Source organism: Talpa europaea (assembly GCF_964194135.1).
Source record: "Talpa europaea genome assembly, chromosome: 10".
In the NCBI taxonomy this organism is placed as follows: Eukaryota; Metazoa; Chordata; class Mammalia; order Eulipotyphla; family Talpidae; genus Talpa; species Talpa europaea.
This window is the reverse complement of record NC_140077.1, coordinates 42,441,970-42,465,158: the sequence shown is the minus strand read 5'-3', so window position 1 is coordinate 42,465,158 and position 23,189 is coordinate 42,441,970. Positions and strand designations below refer to the sequence as shown.

The following is a 23,189-nucleotide window of genomic DNA, read 5'->3' as shown; positions in this document are numbered from 1 at the left end:
GAATTCAGAACAATGACTGCTAAGCCTCTCTCTCTTTAACACCCTGAAGGAGAAGGGTGGGTGTGGTCTCTGCAGGTGTCCTGCCTCTCTCCCTAGTCCTGCTTAGATTCAGTAGACAATGAGACAGTTTTGTCTCAGTTCAGCAGCGTCCTACAGATGCTGGGAAAGCCTTAGAGGGCCTGTTGCAATAAATGAACTTGGGTTGGAGTTCTAAGTGGCAGGGAAGCATCTTTTCACGCCTTTACACGCACACTGTGCCCTCTTCTTAGGATGACCTTTCTCTCCACCTGCACCCCACCTTCCCGTATCTGTCTGGCAAACCTCTCCTCATCTGTCAGTGTCAGGGGATGGCCTCCTGTGGGAAGCCCCCTCCCCCACCACGGTCCCTTGTACGACAACCATGGGGCTGCACCAGACTCCCCGAGGCATCAGGCTCTGTCTTCGATTTTCTATAGCAAACCACCAGCACAAAGCTGGGTGCACGAGGATTTGCCACATCTGTAGTAAACAAAGGGAAAGGTTAAGACAGTACCAGATGCTGATCTGGAATGGGCAGAGGTCTCCCATCTAGGCTGAGGGCTGTGGGATCACCAGCCTCTGGGTTTCCTGCATGAGACTCCACTGCTGGACAGAGATACCTGCTTGCAGAGGCCTTGTCATGTCCTAACGTCCTGCCCTACTGTGCGTCCTTCTAGCCCCACCTTTCTGAATCACAGCATGCTGCGACATAAGGTCCAGACTGACTCGCAGGCCTGCAGGTTTTCAGCAGCTCTGTCAACAGGCTGCACTGACACCAGCCTACAGATCTGTGCCCCGGGGTTGTGCAGAGCATGGTCTTCGAGGTCACAGGCAGCGACCCAGGGCTCTGAGGGGTTCTTACTCATCCACTCCTGCACAGCCTTTGGGGTGCATGGGTACCACTCTGGAGGCAGAAGCCATGCTCATCCACCGTGTTGCAGTGGGATAGATAGCAGCCAAGCCTTTTCAGGGAATTCTCAGGAATCAGACCCAAGGGGAGGTGAGTTTTGGTATGAGTTATTCCAAAACATTGCATTCTTTTAAATCGCCCTGTGGAGTGGAGGTTACAGATTTCTTTGAAATAGGGTTGTTCTCTTACCCTTCAAATGGCAACATGTTTGAAACAGGATTCCAGTGTCTTTACATTTCTTTGAGTAAAATGGGAGAAGGTCGCCCCAGCACCCCTTGGAAGCAAATGAGAGGAACCCAAGAAGGAAATGCCAGCTGCCAGCCTGCAAAGTACATAATTAGGAATTGAACATAGGGCTCCACTCTTAGGTGTTTCTTAGAAAGGAGCCCGGGGCAGTGCCATAGGGGAGTGCTCTATCTGGGAGTGCAGTGCTAGGGACTTAAGAGCAAGAGAAAAAGGAAGTGAGGCAGGGATGGAAGGGAGTAAATGCAAGATGCCTTATGGCTGGGCTGGCCATAGCTATGCAACCAAATCCAGCTCGCTGCTCAGACACATGGGGTGTCTCTGGGGAAGTCATATGGGGCCACCATGTTTCAGAAATCAGCCAGGGAGAGGAAAGTCAGGCCTACCTCATGGGGTTTTATCTTCCCCCACCCTTCAGAAAGTGTTGCCCTCCTCTCCCCAGCCACCCAGGAAGCAAGAGTCTTGGAGGGTGCAGCCTGGCAGGGGCCTCACTGGGGCCTCTCCTTAGTAGTTGGCTCCTCTTCTGGTGTCAATGATGGCAGTAGTTTTGTGTCACCATGAAATGAGTAGCGGGGCGAGTGGCCTGACATGCAGATGTGGTGAGCAGATCTGGGGGGACATGTAAACTAAGTCTTAATTTCTTAAAGTCAGTGCATGCCACTGGCAAAAATCACCCTAATTTCAGCGAAGGGTCTGGTGAGAGAAAACTAAGGGGACTAATGTACTCAGCAGGCATAACTTTTGTGCCCCTCATGGGCAGACTACTGGTCTTCATGTCTGGCAGGAAGTTCAATGAAAGACCATAATCAGCTGATTATTTTAATAATAATAAAAAAAAAACTGAATACTAAATAGCACAGAAGGCTGCAATATTCAGAACAAACCCTGCTTAGTGGGAACTTGACTATCTGAAACCTTCGTTAATTAGGAATCTAATGTCATATAACGAAGTACTACCAACTGAATGGCTTAAAAGACACAGTATTATGTCACACTGCTTCACTGGGTCCTGAGCTTAGGGTCCCACCAACTGCAATCCAGGGGTTTGTGAGGCTGCAGTCTCCTCTGAGGCTGAACTGGAGAAGGGTCACTTCTAGGCTCACTCAGGTTGTTAGTTCCTTGCAGTTACTGGACTGAGATCTTCCCTTCCTTGTTGGGTGTTGCTGCCCTCAGCAGCAACCAGTCACCTGTAGACCTGCCACATGGAGTTCCCAGAATGGCCACTTGCCTCCTCCCAGCCATCAAGGATGAAAGTGAGTCCATCAGGATGGGTGCTACATAATCCCATGTCATGTACACATAATCATGTGTACCAACCACCTGTGCCAGATTCTTTTGGTTAGAAGGAAGCCACAGGCCCCACCTTCACTTGGCAGACAGGATCATAAAGGGGTGTAAACCCAGGAGGCTGGGAACAAGGGGGCCAGGAAAGAGTCTGTCCCCCACAACACATTTTATTTTATTTTATTATTTATTTATTTATATAAGCACTGGGTATAGTCAGGTGCGTGGGAGGGTGAGAGAATTCACCAGAGCCAGAGCGGGGAACAGAACAGGCAGACTGACGAAATACACTGTTGAGGGGAGCAGCGGGCACGGCAGGAGAGGTCTGCCACTGCCATGTGGGACCCTCGCCGGCAGCCAGGGATCGAACCAGCACTGCAGAGGCTGCAGGCAGCTTCGCAGCCCAGTGCTCAACCGATGCACCACCGGGGAGGCCCCACAACTCATTTTAATACTAGAAATCTAGCAGAAAAGTAACTAAAAGCCATCTCATGTTTTTATCAGGAACTACATTAAAAAAGTAATTCCATGTGCCATGTCAACTGACCCCACCATCGACAGCACCCCAGTCTGTGCTGGTAGAAAGCTGGCCCAGGGTCAAGGGCATTCTGCCCCCAGCTTGTTCTTTATAACACAGAGAAGTGGGTTCAGTCAACAGAAAGGGAGTCATAGCCTTATCTAGTTGTCAGTATTTTAAAAGATTTCCGGTATTGAAAGCACCATTTTCTGTTTAAATATCAATACACCTGAACATTTAATTACCTAGAAAATCCCCATTCTTAAAATGTTCAGGGAACTTGAGCCTGCTCAAAAAAACAAAGACAGATTCTACACCCCATATGATCACAGGCCATTTCATAGACTCGCTGTGGAATGAGCAGCCATGCTCATTGGTGCTGGGCTGAGACAGGCTTGGCCCCACTGCATTGGTCTCTTTCTCAGGGCCTTTTCCCATTGCTCCCGCCTGGTGCCCGCCAGGCCTCACGTCGGCCCAGCCACTGTATCAAGACGTAATTGACTGAATGCCTCAGACCAGTCCAGGCTCTGCTGAGCCCATCAGGGCAGGAACAATGAGGTGGCACCTCAAAGGAGGCAGGCTATTTCTAAGGCGCATGGTTGATGGACTGCACTCTCTGTGATTATCATTTTAATTGCAAAGCCACTGCTACCTTATATTCAGGGTACAGATTTCAAAGAGCACAAAGTACTCTGCAGGCATCAAAAGGGACCATGGGACCGTCTGTGCTCCAGAGCCCATTGTGACATCTTTTTTTCTTGACCTCCACGTTGCAGTCAAGCCCTTCCAGAAAGGAGAGATCTGATTTTCTGTTTCAAGATCTGACTCAAATCCTTCTTCCTCTGGGACCATTCTAAACTCATCCCCATGCTCTCAAGCACTAACCCCCTCTCTCACCCTCCTACGTGGAATTCCCTTCTGCCCTATCTCTGATATCACACACACACACACACACACACACAATTCTGACATCTTTACTTGCAGCATTTTGAGATCTTAAAAACCCTTCACACTCTTACACGCCCAGTGAGACTCCATCTTTAACAGGCAGGAAGTGTGTCATAGACACTGGAGTGAGCCCTACAGTTGCCAGAGCCCTTTGCACATCAGCAGGATTTTTTTACTCTCATTGTTCTTTGTGCTTTGGCACATTTGTACCATTTGTATTTGCAAAATATTTCCTCAGTTAAGTTCAGTTTCATAAGGTTTCCAAAGTATAATATGCATAGCTTGTTATTTTATATTTTTAGGGCAAACACCATAATTCATCAAAAGCCCATTGACACTCAGGGAATTCTTAATACATGTAAATACGTCCACTACCCAGAACCCATCCTCTTTCCCAACCTGGGGTCTGTTTTGACATGCAATGACCAAAACCAAGAAATGTCAGCCCAATTTTTTTTTTTAAGATTTATTTATTTATTTATTTATTTATGCAAGCACTGGGTACAGTCAGAAGTGCAGGAGGGTGAGAGAATTCACCAGAGCCAGAGCGAGGAGCAGAGCAGGCAGACTGACAAGTACACTGCTGAGGGGAGTAGTGGGCGCGGCAGGAGAGGTTTGCGCGCCATGTGGGTCCCTCGCCAGCAGCCGGGATCGAACCGGCACTGCAGAGGCTGTGGGCAGCTTTGCAACCCAGTGCTCAACTGCTGCGTCACCGGGGAGGCCCAACCCAATTATTTTTTGAAAACAGGTATATTGAGAGATAATATATAGGCAGTAAAATTCACAGTAATGAGTGAATAGTTCTCTGAGTTTTCAAAAACACAGTTGCCACAGAGCTTCAATTATTATCAGTCCCAGCACATTGTCTCAGGAATCCTTCATCTGGCTTTTGGCCTCATGTGCTCTTTGTCATACTCCCAGGAAAATGCCCTTTTACTCATCTTGGTCAGACAAGGAACTACCTCTCAAAATGTTTTTGTTTGTCTATTTTTGAGGTAATATTGGTTCATAGCGCTGTGTACGTTATAGAATACAGGATCACACCTCCTTAAACGTATGTTACCACACCACCCCCAGCCCAACCCCCAGCCCTCCCCCACCCCACCTAAGTATAGTCCTCCACCATCATACCCTGGGTCTCCATCCAGCCCCCTTCCCTCTCTGAAAGCCTCAGTTCTACAGTCAGAATCCCAGGCTTTTGGTTTGTTTTGTTTTGTTTCTCTGTATTCTACACATGAGTGCAATCATCTGGTATTTGTCTTTTGCCTTCTCACTTATTTTTCTTAGCATATTCCCCTCCAGTTACATCTTTGTTGTTGTAAATGCCAAGATTTCATCTTTTTTTTTTAATAGCTGAGTAGTATTCCATCATGTATATAGACCACATCTTTATAATCACTCATCTGTCACTGGACACTTAGATTGTCTCCTCATCTTGGCTGTTATAAGTAGTATAGGAGTGCATATATATTTTTTAATTCGTGTTCCAAAATGACTGACTTTGGATAGCAGCTCTATTGAGGGAGCAAATCCAGAGTCAAAATAAAGTTTCCCTGTAAAGGCTGGTGTGTTTCTATGAGAACTCACTTGGTTGCAAGAGTGTGAGAAGTGATGGGGTCATAACAGCACCCATTTAATAACCTTGAGATTTGGCAATGGGCTGAGAAGACTGATAGGACAAAACACACTAAATCCTATTCCCAATGACTCATCTGTGGTTGGGACAGGTAGGCTGGCTGGGAGCATGGACTGAAGAGCGTCAGGGACTTTGCTGAGCATGGGACAATGTCTTATGCTTCCTTATGTCCCCAGCACTTAGCATAACTCATACTAGTGACTGTCATTGAGCGATGGAATGAGTAGTGTTTAGTGACTGTCACTGAGCAATGGAATGAGTAGTGTTAGGTCAGAGACATAGGAACACGCTATTTGGGCTAGACTTACCCATCACTCACAGATATTTGAAGACAGTGGGAAGACCTCCACCAAGACGGGCACCGTCTCTGCCCCCCAGGGGACCCTCCCCTCTATCCCAAGTGACCTTAGCATCCTCCTCACTTCTCTGCCTGCAGAACTACTTCGAGAGCTACCTTGCCATCGCCTCCACTGTGCCCTCCGTGCTGTGCCTCATGGCAAACTTCCTGCTCATCAACAGGTAGGCTCCTCCCCCCCACACACATCCCAGCCTCTAGCTTTCTCTACCCTTCTCTCTTCCAGTGCCACTACTTTCTGTTTCTTTAAATGTTGTTCACCAAAGTAGGAGGCAACCAGCAGAGATTCTTCCCACGAAGACTGAGAAGTAAGCTTAGTTACCCCTGGGATCTTGCCAATAGATGCCCTCTAAGGAGCTGGACTTTCAGTTTCCAGCACAGGCTGTGTCAGTAGCCAGCAGGCAGCACTGGGGACATGGCTTTTCTTTTTTCCTCTCAGAGGACTTTGTCTATCAACAGAAAGACAAAATACATAGGTAGAAGTTCAGGTAGACACACAGGAGCACAGACCTTGCAGCCAAGGTATACTACGTGGATGTTGGGGTAAGGCCCAGAAAGCTTGTGGAAGCTGATCTTCCAGGCATTGCTGAAAGCTGACTATGTTAAGGATCTGGCATCCCACAACTCCAGCTCTCACTGCTGGGACACGGGCACCTAACTGCCCAATGCTAAGCAGTGACATTAGCTTATCAGTTGACCACTCACAGAGAGGACTCATGGGGACATTTTAGCCCTGTCAATAAAGGGCTAGGTGAGAGTGTCCATTTGAATGCACCATGAAAGAAGGAATGACCAGGAGATAACCCAGCAAATTAGCACAGCCGTTAGATCCCACTGCCGTGACTGGGTGACTGTTATCTCAGTCTCCATTTGGATTTACAAGTGCAACTGCTCTAGCTACTTTGCCTACATTTCCTGTAAGCTGCCACTAGGTGATAACAGAGGCTACATTATGATTCAGATCACTGATGGCAAATCTGTTTGCAAGGACTGCCTGCATCTCAGGATCTCTTAGAATTCTTTTTTTTTTAAAAAGATTTATTTATTCATGCATACAAAAGCTGGGGCACAGGCCAGAGATGGGGGCGGGGGTGGTGATGAGAGGATTCACTCTCAGAGACAGAGTGGGGAACAGAATAGGCAGATTGACCGAAGTGCACTGCTGAGGGGAGCAGCAGGCAAGCCAGGAGAGGTCCACTGCTCCATTTGGGTTTCTCCCTGGCTGGCCAGGGATCGAACTCATGCTGCAGAGACTGCAGATTGCTTCACAGTGCGGTGCTTAACCCCTTGCACCACCAGGGAGGCCCTCTTAGTGTGGAACCAAGCGTAAGTATTCTTAGCCATTGCTTGTCATTTTGTGTGTAACTGCCATTTTAGAATTTTAGGTTTTGCTGTCCCGGAAAGACTGCATTCCAGAGATAGTTTCAACAGTTTCGACCCTAACTCCACCCTTACCCTCCTGTCACCAATGAGCGCGAACTTGCTGTAATTGGAGCTGCAGGCTGGAGCTGCATCTCAGCCGGGCCAGTCAGCTTAGAATGATAGCCCGGCAAAGTTGGAGAACGCATCCTTGTAGCCAATGAGTAACTGTCAGCATAATTTAACCTTGTTAAAAGACCCCTGCTTCCTTTGTTCGGGACTCTCGATACCTGCTGCTACATTGGGAAGTGCCGTGAGCCCAGACTTGAGTCTGTGATAAACTCCCTTTTGTGCTTGCATCGGGCTGTCTGTGGGTTCTTGGAGGCTATGCTTGCCGAGTCTGCTGATATTGGGCACAACACTTAGAATTCTTAAACAGGATTCTAAGACAGATCTGGTTTCAGAAAGGGATTGATTAGTGATGTCTGCTCTGAGTGCAGAAGAGAGGACTGACTACATCTGTATGTGCTGATCCTGAATAGCCTAGTCTTCCCAAACATTATGCTGTGGGAAGCACTTTATCTATTATTGCATAAGAATGATTGCAAAGCATAGTGGCTAAAAGTAATAGCAATAAGTAGTATCTTTTATGATTGTGGTAGGCTTAGCTGGGAGCTTGGGATTTCTTTCTCTCATCTCTAGCATGGCCAAACATATTGGCCAAAGGTACTAGAAATTTTCTTATCTGACTAAAGAGCAACTGCTCTAAGAAAGCAAGGCAGAAGCCACATAGTTTTTGTGACCCAGTCTCCATAGACTTCTGGTGTCACTTCTCCATGGAAGAAATATCAAAGAACTTGCACTCTCCCTGGTGGTGTAAGGGGTTAAGTCTCAGCACTATGAAGCTAGCAGTCACTGCAGCACAAGTTCGATCCCCAGCCAGGGAGCTACCCACATGGCATAGCAGACCTCTCCTGACTCACCCGCTGCTCCCCTTAGCAGTGTATTTCAGTGGATCTGCCTGTTCTGCTCCCCACTCTATCTCTGGTGAATCCTCTTACTCCCCTGCATCTCTGGCTGCAGTTCTTGTATGCATAAATAAATAAAATAAATCTTAAAAAAAAAAGAGAACTTGGACCCATCTGAAACCAAAGCACAGGCTAGAGAACGATGGTCAGGTAGACTGAGGACTTTGCAATCCCCATTAGAAGTTTTTTGACCCTTAACCTTTCTTCTCAAGCCTCTCCTGGCACACAGAGCTACAGTCAGGGTTCTAGTAGGTGGGGCTCAGCCTCTAGAGACCCCACCCCTGCAGGAGGAGGTTGGAGGCATGTAGCTGGGGACAGAGCCAGGCGTGCCCTCAGCACTGCTAGCCCTGAGTGCAGAGCTGAGTCTTGACAGTGACTCATCAGAGTGGAAGAATGAGGAAAGGAATGGGACTCAAGAAGAGGAGGGCGAGGAAGATGGGGTACAGAGTCATGATAGTAGGATCCCTCTTTTCCCTCTGCTCTCTCTTCTTTCCAGGCCTCCTGTCTCATCATCCTCTCTGTCCACATGCTCTGCTAGTCCTGGGGGTGGGGGCGTGTCCTATCGGTATAGCCCAACTACCATATGAGAACCTCTCCATCCTTCTAGCTGCGGAGTCACTATGTAAACTAAAGCAAGGGCCAAGAACCTGGAACCTCCCTTTCTCTGGGGACCACCCTGCTACAAGATGACTCCTGGTGCCTTGTTATATCTCTTAGGACGCATGGCAACCCGGGAGGGAAGCCATGACTTTGCCCATTTTCCAGGTGGAAGTCAGGAGATGTGCCTCAGCCCACAGGGTAGGTAAGGGATGACACGAACTTGCTTCTTACCTGTCACTGCCTCCTCTATGGTCCTGGGGGTCCAGCAGGCCTTAAGCCAGCCAGGACTGGGGTCAGTAGAGTCAGAGGCAGTCGAACGAAAAATCTGCTAAGAGTAGTAAGCACTTCTGAGCAGATACATCATCTCCTTTAATCTTCACAGCAGCAACCTACAAGTAGGAAACCTGCTACCCTGTTTTATATATAAATGGGCCACTTAGCTCATAGAGGTGACTTCCCAGGAGCACATGGCCATTAAGGTGGTGGAAGCACGATCTGAACCATGACCCTTTTTGCCCCACATTTGAGCCTGGATGTGCCTTTTGCCTCCTGCTTCCCTTGGGCAAAGATTTTCCTTACTTTGCCCTGGCTTCAAGCTACAAGAAGCTTTGAAGGAGGCAGGTCCCTCTGCAGTGGACCACCTGGGGTGGGGGAAATGGTTCTGGGGGCTCAGCATTACAGAGCACCCTTCAGGAGGGTCCAGCCCACCCCTGGACTTGCTCTTGGTTTCTCCTGCTTCCACCAGGAGAGAGATGAGGGCAATGTGAGAAAATGCTCCCAGGTCTCCGTCTGTTTCTAGTGCTGCAAATATGGTTTGGGGCGAAGATGTTTTTTATTTAATGTGCGAAATTGAAATGTCTCCTTTTCTCCCCTCCTGGAGAACCATGGCTTTCTCTGACTGGCTCATCCATAATCGCCAAGTGTTTTATTATGTTAAATCTGTAGCATCATAAATACTTATGAGGAGGATTTACATTTTGGAGACTTAAGAAGAAATCTGTCCCCTGGGGTCCTGAGCCCTCACAAGCAAGGTGGTGGGATACAGCTGGCAGCCCTCTCCTCAAATCTTTATTTTGGTGTGCCCTGCCTTGGGGTCGCAGGGCTGGGACTGTCACCTCTGCCATCCCCTGTCCCAGAATCACTGACAGCAGGCAACACTTGCCTAGATTTTCCATAATTTCTAACAGTGTTGTCATCCCCTGGGCCACTATCCCTGCCCATAGAGCAAGCCAACCCCTTCACAGGCCTGTGGGGTGCACTTGCATGTGGTACGTGTATAAACATTGAAAATAGCTCCAGGGGAGATCTCCAAGGACCTGGAGCTCTTGGTTGAGGCTCCTTTGGAGACTGGGCTAAGCAGCAGGTAATTAGCAGGCCGACTGGGGAGGAGGGGGGAGGTCAGTTAGAGTTGCAAACAGCATTGCCATTGTAATGCATTTGGCGTTTACTGCCACCTCTTCCTCATCTCACTCTTCCCTCATTTCCGCCCTGGGGGCACCTGTAAGAAGTCCCCCAGCTCTCTCCAAAGTAACCTTCCTGTTCAAGCAACTAATTACCTTGTCATAACAGGCACTGGAGAGCCCCATGATGCTGGCAGCACTCCTGGGCTGGGCTGTATCTGCACTGTGTTGTGAGGAGGTGGTTAGAGACAGAGGCCATTCCCAGGACTAGGCTAAAATGCTGCAGATATTTACAGCTGACTCCCTGCCATGCTGAGGGGGTTCACAAGGGAAGGGCAACTGGAAGGCTTAGGACCAGCTCAAAATCTGCCCCCATTGCTGCTATCCTTGCTTGTCAGTTATGCGCCCAGCAGGTATTTACCTGCCCCCACCTGCTCCAGCCCTGCCCTGGGGGTGAGAACCCGCTGGGCCCTGCTCTTGCTTCTAGAGCTCTTAACTCCCTAGTCTGTTCTTTGCCTTCATTTTCCCCCAAGGAACTGTTAAAACTTGTAGGCATTTATCCCCAGTCTTTCTCTCCACTTGAATTTCCAAAGATTTAGAATTATAAACTGGAAGGCAGCTGACCTTTTCTTTTGAGATGAAGAAACTGAGGCCCAGAAAGGTTAAATTTTTGCCTGGGGTCACACAGTTGGTGGCAGAGAACTCCCCTCTCCTGACCCAGGCTCCATTCCCTGGTTGGCTCTTACCTTTGAGGTTAGTGGGGCATCTCCTACTCCTAGTGTTAAGGAGCAGCCTCGATATAACCTAACACTAGGAGAGGGGGCAGGGCACCCCTTGACAAGATTGAGTGGGTAGGATCACCTAGAGCATCAGTACTGAGGTCTGGCCACCAGCATCCAGGGTACCTGGTGTGCATTACAATAGGTACTCTGGGCTCCCGGGGGCCTGAGTGCCTTCCTCACTGCCCACCAGCTCCTGCCTGGCTGAGGGCCCTGCAGACCTGTGGAGATGCATCTTAGTTCATGGTCTTAATATGAGGTTCCCCAGAAGCAGACTCTGCAACAAGGATTCAAGTGAGTGGTTTGTTTGGGAGATGAGGGTAGGAGAGTGGGCAAGGGAGAGTGAGAAGGGAAGACTTCCAATAAGGATGCCTCCTGAAGCTCCAACAGAGGGTGGCTAAACTTGATCCTGCCTGGGAATTCTCAGAGCCTATGTGGAACAAAGCCCCCGGGAGAGGGAGCTGGGGTGTTCAACCACCCACCACCCACCTCCGGCTGTCAGTGAAGGCTGCCCCAGGGAGGTGTTCATTACCTGTCACCAGCAGTTACTTCCTGGTAAGAGAGAGGGCACTTGGGCAGGGATCCCCTGTACATACTGGGGTTTTCTGACCTTGTGGCTCCCCAGTTCAAAATCCTGCTGTAGCTTTTTGTGTTGGTGTGTTTGGATTTTCTATTCTGTACCTCAAAAATTAAAGTCAGCTATTCCTCCAGGCATTGCTGGATCTAGGTGACTGCAGACATCCTCAGGTCTTCCTCTTGTGTGTCCTGGACTTTGCGTGTCTTTGCTTGACTTTATCCCAAATGCAGCCTCCCCTGCAGCTGGCAGCCTGCAGTCCCCTGGCCCTGCCTGCTCACCAACTTATTCCTAACCCAGTCTAGCAGCCAGCAGCCCCAGACACTCTGATCACCCCAGGCTGAGTCACATGCCCATTGTTTGTGACCAGGTGGGAGTGAACAGTATGGTGACCACCTCCCTGAATGACTTGGCATAGAGGAGCAGCATTCTCCCAAGAGATGGGGGGTGGAGAAAAGAAAATACACCCCCACTGCACACCCCATGCTGAGGATCAGCCCGGGCACTTACAGGTGGACAAGGCCCTCTGCAAGATAAGTGCTCACGTCAGACACACCTTTCACACCAGCTTAGGTGTCATCTCCAAACCTTCCAATGCCCAAGGTAGGTTTTGTGTCCCTGGGATGTGCCGAGGATGCCTGTGACCCTCCCATGGAGCACTTTGTCCACATGAATAAAATGCCCATTCCTGGTCTGCCCTGTGTGCCAGCATTCAGCACAGCCCCGACACACAGTGGTCCCTCAGCCCAGGTTGTAGAGCGAACACGCTGGCTTCTTCTGTCCTCTGGCTCCTCAAAAAGCTCCCCACAAAGCGGTGGCAGCACCTGCTCTCCCTTCCTCAAGGATGGGAAGAAAACCCAGCTTAGCCTGGGGCCACAAAAGGCCTTTGAAAAAATTCTCTCTTACCTTTCATGCTCATCATTTCACACCTATTTATGGACATATGTATTTTCCTGCCTTGCAAGTTTTTCCCTTTTTTGTTCCAGCCTCTCCCCCAAATTGTGTATAACTAATCTGGCTTTTCTCCCAGCCCCCTTCTACTGATTAGCAGAAAAATTAACTAAGTTCCCGATCTGGTTGAGAGTTTAGTCTAATCTGATGATTTAAACAGCCCCTCTGGGTGATGTTCTCTCTCCCTAGAATAAAAATGTGCATTTTCTCAGAGAGCCTCCCTTTCTGCTCCACCCCCCATGCCCATGGGGGCCAGGGAAGGGGTTGGGAGGAGTGTGGGGTTTACAAGCAGGTGTAAGGCTGGCTCTGGGCCACACTCTCTTGGCCTCAGCCTCCGCCCACACCAAGATCATTGCCACCCTCACAGAGGAGACCTGCCCTGGCCATCTGTGCTGGGCTGCCCGTATTTCCTTTATTCCCAGGGAGGTAAGAGACTGTCATTCTGAGTGTGCAAACTGGAGCCAGGCCTCCTGGGGTCACAGCCCCATGACCTTGAGCAAGTCCTTAGCCTTTCTGCCCCCCAGTTTCCCTGTCTGTATGGGACAGGTAAGAATGCCTTCTTAGAGAACTGTTGTGAGAATTCAAGGGATTAGCATATGGAAAAAACTTAAAAGAATACCTAGCAAAAATTAAGTACCATCTGAGTGTTTAATATGATGGTGAGGATGATTTTAGTTCCTTCTTTCTCCTCACCTCCCTGCTAAGTTTTAGGGGAAAGGAAGCCCAATAGATGTTTCCTTTCTTTAAATACTAGACAAAGCCAGCAGGGGCTGAGCCCTAAGGCAGGAGTAGCAGGGAGCTTGCCTCGGAAGCCCCCAAATCCTATCTTGAACCTCACTGCAAAATGAGAAGAAGTGGCATCTGCTAAGCATTTGCCCTACACCAGGCCCTGCCCTGCTCTCGGCACTCAGCACATTTCCCTCCTGTGATCCTCACCTCATCCCCTGAGGTAAAGCATCTGTTGTACAGATGCAGCAGCTGAGACCAGAGCAACTGAGTCACTTACCCAAGGCCACACAGCTAGTAAGCCAGGAAGGCAGGGTTCAGACCCAGGTCCCTTGACTGCAGAGTGGACTGTCCTGACCACTGAGCACACCTCTTCCGTAAAGAATGTTCACCAACCCCAGGTCCCCAGCCCCCCATAGAGGAGGCCCAAGGCATCTCTGATTGCTTTGACATCCTTGCCCTAGGGTTCCCATTCATGTCCGAGTTTTGGCCTCACTGACCGTCATGCTGACCATCTTCGTGGTGATGACCGTGCTGGTGAAAGTGGATACCTCCTCCTGGACCCGAGGTTTCTTTGTTGTCACCATCGTCTGCATGGTGATCATCAGTGGCACCTCCACCATCTTCAACAGCAGTGTCTTTGGAATGACCGGTTCCTTCCCTATGAGGAATTCCCAGGCCCTGATATCAGGTGAGTGCTGGGTTCCAGATGGCCAGGTCGGTTCTCTCAAGCGTGGTGCAGAGGAGCCAGAGCTGAGCAGGTGATAGCTCTCCTAGGAAAGGAAATGAATGTTAGGTGTGCTTCCATTTTCTATCACAGTGTAACAAAGCACCTCCAAACTTGGTGGCCTGGAATAATAGCGGTCATTTCTTTGTATTACAAATCTGCAATTTGGCCAGATATGCCCTGGGATCTCAAAGATGAATAAGACCCAAGCCTCTCTAGCACTGATAGCCTAGAAAATAAGCCCCATTACTTGAGCTTTGGCCTTTCATGGGGTACTGACAATTAACTTAGGCCCACTCCATTAGCTGAAATTTTGATGCCAATCCTCAACCTGTTATCTAAACCTTAGCAGTTTTGTTCTCTCACTCAGATGTCCCAACAAGATAAAACGGAGCTGGGTCAGTAAGAATCTGTGCTTTCCCAGCAGACCACCATCCCTTAAAGCAAGACTGGAGGCTCAGCTGCTCTGTTTGGCATCTCCACACAATCCCTGTCGTATGAAGGAGTGCTGGAAGCATTTGCCCGCTTGAGGAGTTTCACAAAGCATCTGCTGTGTGCCTATTAATTAATAATGCCAGGTAGTATGCGGCGGGGATAACAAATATCTTGACAAGTATATATCCGCTCCCCACTCCCGCACCAGTGCCAGACACCATTGATAGATCTGTGTCTTTACTCTTGAGCCACTGAATCCTTCTTAACACAGCACTGGAGTATTTACTATCATGGATCTGAATTCAGATGTGAACTCCAATCTGTTTGCCATTTTTGATAGAAAATTAGGCTTCTGTCTCTATCCTGGGAAACCTTTGGACTTAACATTAAAAAAAAATATGTTAAATGGATCCATTGCTAAGTTTTCTAAGTACAATCAGTATTCCCAAAGCAATATTTGAAGAATGGAATGCTGAGGCTGAAGGAAATGGCCCCCCAACACTGGATTTAATCCTTTCCTTCACCCGTCTCAGAGAAAAGCTGTTATCCCCACATCTCCCTCCATCCTGCTGGAGGAGGTTCTCTGCATAACATCAGCCTTGCTGCCTACCTCTCCAGGAATCCATGACTAAACACCACTTATGTTGGCAAGTGACCCTTCAGATTCATCTGGCCACCTGAAGGTCTTCTAGAAAAAGGAACTATCCTGTGAATTTCCCATTTTTGAAAAGATGGAGAAATCTAGTAGTCACGTTGAAGTCCTAATTACCCTGAGCCCCAAGCCATGGTCATCACTGTGTGTGGCCCCCAGTGGGTGCCCATCACCCTGGAAAGCCTGGCCTCTCAGAGGCCCCAGTGCCACCTCAGCAACCCCTGTTAGATTTTGGTCCAGAGGAGCCCATCTGTGAATTCTGTGTGTGTTGGCATCTGAGGAACAATTCATTTGTTTTGTACTGGTGTTTTTTTAAATCCTTCATTTACATGTATTTCCATAAACTGATGAGATAAAAGTAGGGAAGTCATGAAGGATGAGCTCCCGGAGGCCTGGTTTGTTGTTGATGATAATATTGTAAATTCTCTACAAGTTGGGAAGAGAGAGAGGAAAATCAACAGGCAGTGATGTTAAGATCTCTTCCTCAGGGCAGCCGGGGAATGTCTTAGTGAATTTAACCCCACTTCTTACAAAACACCCAGGTGGGGATTATAGCTTCTCAGAAGTTGGCACCTTCTTAGCAAAGGGTTTGCCCTGTTGTTGCTGCTTTGATGTGGGAAGTACAGAAATAGCCAGACAACTAATAAGGAATCAGAGAGGATTTATATGGCAGGCACTGCCAGCACTGTTCTGAGTACTTTTTACTGTTCTGAGTAAAAATCCTTTTAATCTTCATAACAATCCTAAGAGTTGGGTGTTATTAACATCTCCATTTTACAAATAAGGAAACAGAGGCACAGAGAGGTTAAGTGACTTGCCCAAAATCACACAGCTAGAAGTGATAGAGCCTGAATTGGACCCAGATGTTCTGGTTCTACAGTCTGTGCTCTTAATCTCTATGCTAACTTTTTTTTCTTTGCCCTTCTCTCAAGTCCCAACCTCTGGCCCCATCCAGGCTAATAGGGCTTATATTGAGAAGGTCAGGGAGAAGGATTGTCCATCAGAGCCAGGGGCTATTCCCTGCAGAACCACAGAGATGGTGTTCAGAATATGGGTGAGGCAGTGGTAACGGACATCACAGCGGTAAAGGGTCTGGACTGCCCCTCTCTCACTTCAAGTCTGTGCAACAGCAGGAAGAAAAGTGGTGTGCTGGCAGAGCTGGCGGATGGTGACAAAGCAGTTCGTGCCTGCACTGACCAGGTTGCTGTTTGCAGTCCAGCTTCTTGTCTTTTTGAGGATCCATACCCAGTCCTCCGGGATGGGTAATCCATTCCGCCAGCCAGGCAGGCCCCCTTCCCCCGTACTAACCGGGCACTACTGTGTTGTTAATGATGGTTCACTGTCCCAACTCCACCTCATCGCCACCTCTTGTATGGGCAAAACCAGCATTAGCAAATACACAGAGGCAGAGAAGAGTCAGAGATCTGCTCACACATGTAACATGTGTAGCCCTGACTCTTTGCTGTGCACTGTTGAGAGCGCAACAGTAATTGAGTAATTGCTAGAAGTAATTGTGTGGCAAAGAAGGAGACTAACCTGTGTTGAATGCCTCCTATGTGCGGGGCCCTTTCTCAGCAGCATCTCAGTGGGTCCTCAGAGCAGCCCTCTAAATAGGGTCTTCATCCCCATTTTACAGATGAGCAAACCATGGCTCTAAGAAGTCACAGCAGCCTCAGTGTCAGAGTGAGCAAGTGGCAGTGTCATGGTCAGACGTTCACCTGCTTGGCCTCAAACCCACAGCCCACTAGGTTGTGATGCCTGTGAAATGTGTGGCACACGGTCACCAGGGTCCCATGTCAAAGCCCTGGGCAAGAGAGAACATTCCATGTGGTGAGGCAGTTGCATGTGTGCGTGTGTGTGTGTGTGTGTGTGTGTGTGTGTGAGTATATATGAGCATATGTGTGGCTGAGGCTGTGTATGTGTGGGTATGTGTAAGTATATGTGTATGTGTGACTATGAGAATGAGTGAACGTGTGTGAATGAGTGTGTATATGAGTGTGACTGAGCATGTGTGTGAGTGTGTGTATATGTGATAGGGTGCAGAGCATGCATGAGTGTGTGGTCATCTGTTGTGAGTATGTGTGAGAGCGTGTGTGCACGCTTGCCCACGTGTATGGTGCCTCAGATATGAAAGACATTTTGTGAGGTCTGGGTAGCTGTGTCACCACAGGGACACCCCTGGTTGGATGGCCTCCCCTAGAGGTACTGGCGCCTTGTGCTAGGGCATTGCCTGAGCCTCTCTCCCAGTTTGGCTGGTGGGTGTTTGCTTGGAGGGAGGGGTGAGGTGCTCTCTGAGATGTGCCTGCCCTGGATCTAACATTTCAGACCCTACCACAAGGACAGTGGAGATGGATGGTCAGAGTTAGAGGTGCACACAAGAAGCAGGCTGGTGGGGCCTCCTTGGAGGTTACCTGCCACCTTATGCAAGCCAGTAGAACCTGGAAAACCGATGCCCTCTTAGGAGTCAGAAAGCTTGCGGCTGCAGAACCCCCGTGTCTGCCAAGGCAGGGAGCTACTGCAAGAACTGCTGCATTTTTCTCAGCAGGGAGAATTGTTGTTTTGCGTCTTTTAAACCTAAGTGGGGGGGGGGGCAGGCCTGAGGCACAGGGAAGGGGGCCACCCCTGACCATGTCCATGGTGTCCTCTGCTCTCGGCAGGAGGAGCCATGGGAGGGACCATCAGTGCAGTGGCCGCGCTGGTGGACCTGGCGGCATCCAATGATGTGACGAACAGCGCCCTGGCCTTCTTCCTGACTGCAGATGTCTTCCTGGGGCTCTGCATCGTGCTCTACCTGCTGCTGCCCCGGCTGGAGTACGCCAGGTGAGGCCCCACTCGCCCTCAGTGCATCCTTCATGTGTGTCTGTATCTTTACATGAGCTGTTGCATTCTTCTGCACCTGATTAAAGTACAGTATTTCTTTCCTCCCTTACTACCCTCCCCATTGGGTGTGAGCACCCACAGGGCAGATATTGTGTGGATTTTTCTTCCCATTGTATCCCAGTGTCTAAATCTGTTCCTGACTCCTAGTAGTTGCTCAATAAATTGGCTGGGCTAATGGGCTCTGTGCTGCACCCCCAGCAGCTAGAATCTGTGAGGTTCCCTATGAGAGCAGGCGTAGGAAGTGGGACCTGAGGAATAATGGTGATGAACAGAAGCTCCATTTGCTGAGTGTTCTGCTGCTCCTGCTTTGCGCTGAGCCTGGTGGGATGGGTCATCTCTCCTCTGATGCCCCCAGCCTCCTATGAAGAGTGCTGCCCTGGGGTTTATAATGTGTATTCCCAATCACTGACAAAAATTAGGCGTGGCGAGGTTGAATAACGTGCGTGAGCCCCACAGCCCGTTGGCAGCAGAATCAAGATTTGAACCCAACTACAAGCCTGTGTTTTTGGTCAGTGTTTCTTGAGACCCTTCCTCGCCCTGAGGGGCCTCTTTTCTTGCCTTTGCACCCCCTCCCCTGCTTTCTCTCTTATTTCTCCTTTTTCTGTTCTGCTTCCTGCTACTCTTTAAAAAAAACAACTTTCATTTTTGCTTGTGTTTTACTCTTTTCAATGCATTTTCATACCTACTATCTTGTTTAATGTAGGAGAGGCAGGTATTATTTTCCCCATTTGCAGGTGAATCAGCTGAGGCAGAGAAGGCTGGGGGCTAGGGACCTACAAGTGTGAGCCGGCAGAGCTGGGGTCAGGTGCTGGCTGTGCTTTGCCACAGGAACCTATTTTGAGGCGTGGCGCTGAAGTAAGCAGTATCCATATGCATGCTTTTCAATTTTTATGATAACCTTGTGCAGTTGTTACTAAATTTTCTCATTTTACAAATAAGGCAACTGAGGCTTCAGGGGATACATGCCCGGGTCGCAGGCTGGGATGTGAACCTGGAGCTGTTTTCAGGGCTGCCGTCTTCCCACCATATTGTACTGCACCCGCAGCCAACAACCCCAAGGGCATTTCCTCATCCTTCTTCCCCTGCTCCCATCCCTGTAAGGAGAGTCACCTCGTGATCCTCAGAGCCTCTGCCTTCACTGGAAGCTCCATCTCACCTGCGCAGGTGGCTTCCCCCAGTTAGATGACTGTTGTAGCCTCAGCTGGCCTCAGTGGCTCCAGGAAGATAAAAGGGAACTGAACTTCTTGACTTGATGTCGCCCATATCCCAGGCAGCTGCAGACCCATGCGCCTGCCCATCCCCTCCCCTACTCTTAAAAAAAAACAACTTTCATTTTTGCTTGTGTTTTACTCTTTTCAAGGCATTTTCATACCTACTATCTTGTTTAATGTAGGAAAGGCAGGCATTATTTTTCCCTCCTTCAGGACCATTATCAAAAATTGCCCAACTGGGCTCCATGATGATGTTTCTGTGATTCCTGGGCTCCCCCCAGGACGCCATACACTGACACTTTGTCACTGCTTATTAATTATTTCTGAGTCACTATATCAACTGAAGGGCAGGAGCTTCCCACCACTCTGGCTGTCTCCCCAGTTCTGTTTCTTTGGGTCTGTCTCCCAAAGGGTGTCCAGCTTCCCTGTTTCCTGGGACTGTAAGGCTTCCAAAAATGGGGCTGTCGGTGCTAAAACCAGGACAGTGTTGGGCAAACCAGGACAGTTGGTCAACTTAGTTTCCAGCCTAGTTGGGCCGGCCACAAGCCCTTCCAGCCAAGTGTAGAGATTGCACCCAGGGCTGTGCCTCTCTCTTTCTTTGCTGATTTAAGCTTGGTCAAGACTTCTGGGTTTATAAAAACTACTGAGGAGCTGGGCTCCCCAGGCTGCTCAGGCTGACCTTACTTCAAAGGGAGCCCATAAATGCTGCACCCAGAAGGGCTGACCTGGGCTTCCCTGTCTTCCCTGGAGGAACCCGGCCTCGTGCAATGTTGGATGTGCTGACTGTGGTAGGGGCTGCAAGCCAAGGGTCAGATGAGATGGTCAGATCTGGAAGGAGTCATGAGGAAGAGCTTTGACCACAGGAAATTGGTGGGGAGTTTTCTCAGAGCAGACTTCAGCCAAGGATCTGGTTCAGTAGAGGGGGAAGTAAGAATATTCCTTTCTTTAGTAATTGTGAAACAAGACAGACTCAAGATCAAAGTGTTATGCTCAGTGTTACTTTGAAGAGTAATTCTAATTATTTGGAGAGCAGTTTATCAGTATCTTCCGAAATGTTTAAGAAATAAACTTTCAGTACTTTCTTTTTTAGAAACCTGCCCTACTGAAATTCTGTGCAAAGATTTATATATAGTGATACTCATTGCAGAACTGTTTAGTAGAGATAAATTGAAGCTAATGTAAATGTTCATCAATAGGGGAACAGAGTGAAATACTATGCAGCAAGTAACAAGAGAGAACGACTCCTATGTCTTTGAATGAGAGGACCACAAGATATTATTCTTGGGCAATTGTGTGTAGGCAGTTATGTATATGTTAAGGCATTTATTTATATATTTAGGAGTTATACTGTTGAAGAAAGTTTTATAAAAGGTATAGTTGATCCTGTTTTTGCGTAAGAGACATAACTGTGTATGTGTGCATGTGTATGTGGTATTTACACATGTGTGGAACAATATCCACCAGATTTTTGACCCTCAGTACCCCTAAGTGACTGAAGGTAAGAGGTAGGTGTCCTCATTCTACTATATCATTTCTCTTCTGTATTAACTTGGGCTCATGCCATCAAGCATGTGTTACCTTTATAATTTTAAAATTTATATTTTGAAAATCTGTTTTATCTTCACCTCTTTCCAAAGCAAAACAAAGATAAGAGAGCGTGATTGGATTCCAGGCTCACCATGTGGGTCAGTGCAGGTTTCCTCTTTCCTTGCTGTGGCATAGCCACCACCATAGAGCAACAGACTGGCATCCAGCCTTTCAGGTAGTGCCAAGGCAGGCAGGCCAGGGTCTGTCCAGGCTTCCCTCTGGCCCCCTGCCACACATATGTCATCTACGGGCATCCAGGGCTGTGAGCCATATGGGGCTTAGTCTACCTGCTAGATCTGAAGGCTCCCCTCCCCGCATCTTAACCCTGGAGATACCAAGTGACTCTGTTTTCTAGACCCTCTGACCACCTGCCCTCTCTCCCCCAAAGGTACTACATGAGACCTATGAAGCCAGCCCAGGTGGTTTCTAATGAAGAGCAGCTGCCTCAAGACACCCCCAATGCCCCATTGTTGGCTCCTGGATCCAGTGACTCCCCGACACCCCCCCTCTGCTTCATCCTGAAGAAGACGGCTGGCCTGGGCTTCTGCATTATCTACCTCTTCCTCATCACCAGCCTGATCTTCCCCGCCATCTCCACCAACATCGAGTCCCTCAACAAGGACTCGGGCTCACTGTGGACCACCAAGTTCTTTGTGCCCCTCACTACCTTCCTCTTGTACAACTTTGCTGACCTGTGTGGCCGGCAGATCACAGCCTGGATCCAGGTGCCAGGGCCTAAAAGTAAGGTGCTTCCTGGTGTGGTGCTCCTCCGAACATTCCTAGTCCCCCTCTTCGTGTTCTGCAACTACCAGCCCCGCGTCCACCTGCAGACAGTGGTCTTCCAGTCTGACGTCTACCCTGTGCTCTTCACCTCCCTCCTGGGGCTCAGCAATGGCTACCTCAGCACCCTGGCTCTCATCTACGGCCCCAAGATCGTGTCCCGGGAACTGGCTGAGGCCACGGGTGTGGTCATGTCCTTTTACACATGCTTGGGCTTGGTGCTGGGCTCAGCCGGCTCTGCCCTGCTGGTGCACCTCATCTAGGAGGGAAGGTGGCAAGAACAACTGTCTGCAGGGGCCATGGGAGCCTCAGCAGCAAGGCTGGGTGTGGAGAACACACTCAGGCCTGGCCTCTCCTGAGGGCTGGTGACCATACCACTCTCTCCATGCCAGGCACAGACACTGTAACAGAACCGGAATTGTTTGAGGACCTTGAAAGATTGGAAGAAGACATAGTTACAACAGTTACCCAGTCGAAGTGTGGGAGTAGGGAAGGGGAGAGGGATGGAGCGCTCCATTGGCTAACTGGCTAACACTGTTTCTTCATAGCCTCTTTGGAAAGTGTTGCAGTGTTCCTCCAAGTTGTTATATCGCAAAGTGCCAAAACCCAGTACAGGCCTTTGCTGTCTCCCAGCCTTGCTTTTTCCAGCTGAGAGCAGCGTGTGAGGGTTCTCAGCACTCCCATCCATAGAGGGTCCCCCTGGAATGGAAACTGCCCAGGCCCAAGACTCCAGCCTGTGCAGACCTCTGCTTTCTATGGATGAGCACCTGACCCCTCAGACTGGAACCCCAGAAGGACAAGCTTTCCAGAAACCCTTCATTCCCTAAGCCTGGGCTGCAGAGGGCCTGTTACTGTTACTAGGAGCTTGCCAGGCCTGAGGTTCCAACAAGGATCCTTAAAGTGGTCTGGGGCCCTGATCAGGGTGGGGCTTTTTAATGTCCACATTTACAACATGCCGAGGCCATTGGTTCCTGGGCATAATAAATATGAAAGCCTTGTTGGTATATGTATTAGGGTCTTGGCGGGAAATGGCCTCATCAAATTGGGTAATTCGAGGATAATTGAAAAGTGGGTGTCGGAACCCTAGGGGGGTGTGCATTATTTCACAGAACTAGTAATGTCAAGATCATTCGCCAGCCTGAAGGGACAAGGGGGCATATCCAGCCTGCATAAGCACGGGAGGTCTGTTTCCTTCTTCCTCCCTCCCTCTGAGCTCCTCCAGGCCCTGTGAAGTGAGCCACAGTCAGGAGCAGGCAGGGAGGATGGAAAGGTCTTGAGGGGCAGAGGTGTGGAGAGAGGGGCTGCCAGCCCCATCACGTTCATGGGTTTTTTGTGATGAAATCGGTGTCAGTCTGTCCCGGTTTGTTTTGGGTAGTCATATATTTTGAAGCTGGTGTTTCATAAGGTGAGCCTCAGCTCTGTGGCCCCCACAGGTCGCTTGACATGATTAGTAATTTATATGTTTTCATGGTCCTTCAAGGCTTCTGCAAGGTTGTTTCTTGGGGGAGCAGGGTGGCTTAGGGCTCAGAGAGAAAGCAACTAGATCAGACCAGGTGTTCTCAAGAGTCGTGCAGGAAGAACAGAGCTTG

At 49.2% G+C, this 23,189-nt stretch overlaps 1 protein-coding gene across 1 annotated transcript in view; it reads left to right on the top strand.

Annotated features, from left to right (window-relative positions):
* The window catches only part of SLC29A3 (solute carrier family 29 member 3), a gene marked incomplete at both ends in the record, with an annotated part of 36,424 nt that extends 14,561 nt beyond the window's left edge, over positions 1-21,863 (top strand). Inside the window, 4 exons of the mRNA XM_084245444.1 lie at positions 5,993-6,075; positions 13,793-14,019; positions 17,800-17,962; positions 21,209-21,863. Of these exons, the coding sequence (XP_084101570.1) occupies positions 5,993-6,075; positions 13,793-14,019; positions 17,800-17,962; positions 21,209-21,863 (1,128 nt within the window). The remainder of the gene's footprint in view (positions 1-5,992; positions 6,076-13,792; positions 14,020-17,799; positions 17,963-21,208) is intronic.
* Positions 21,864-23,189: the final 1,326 nt, after the last annotated feature.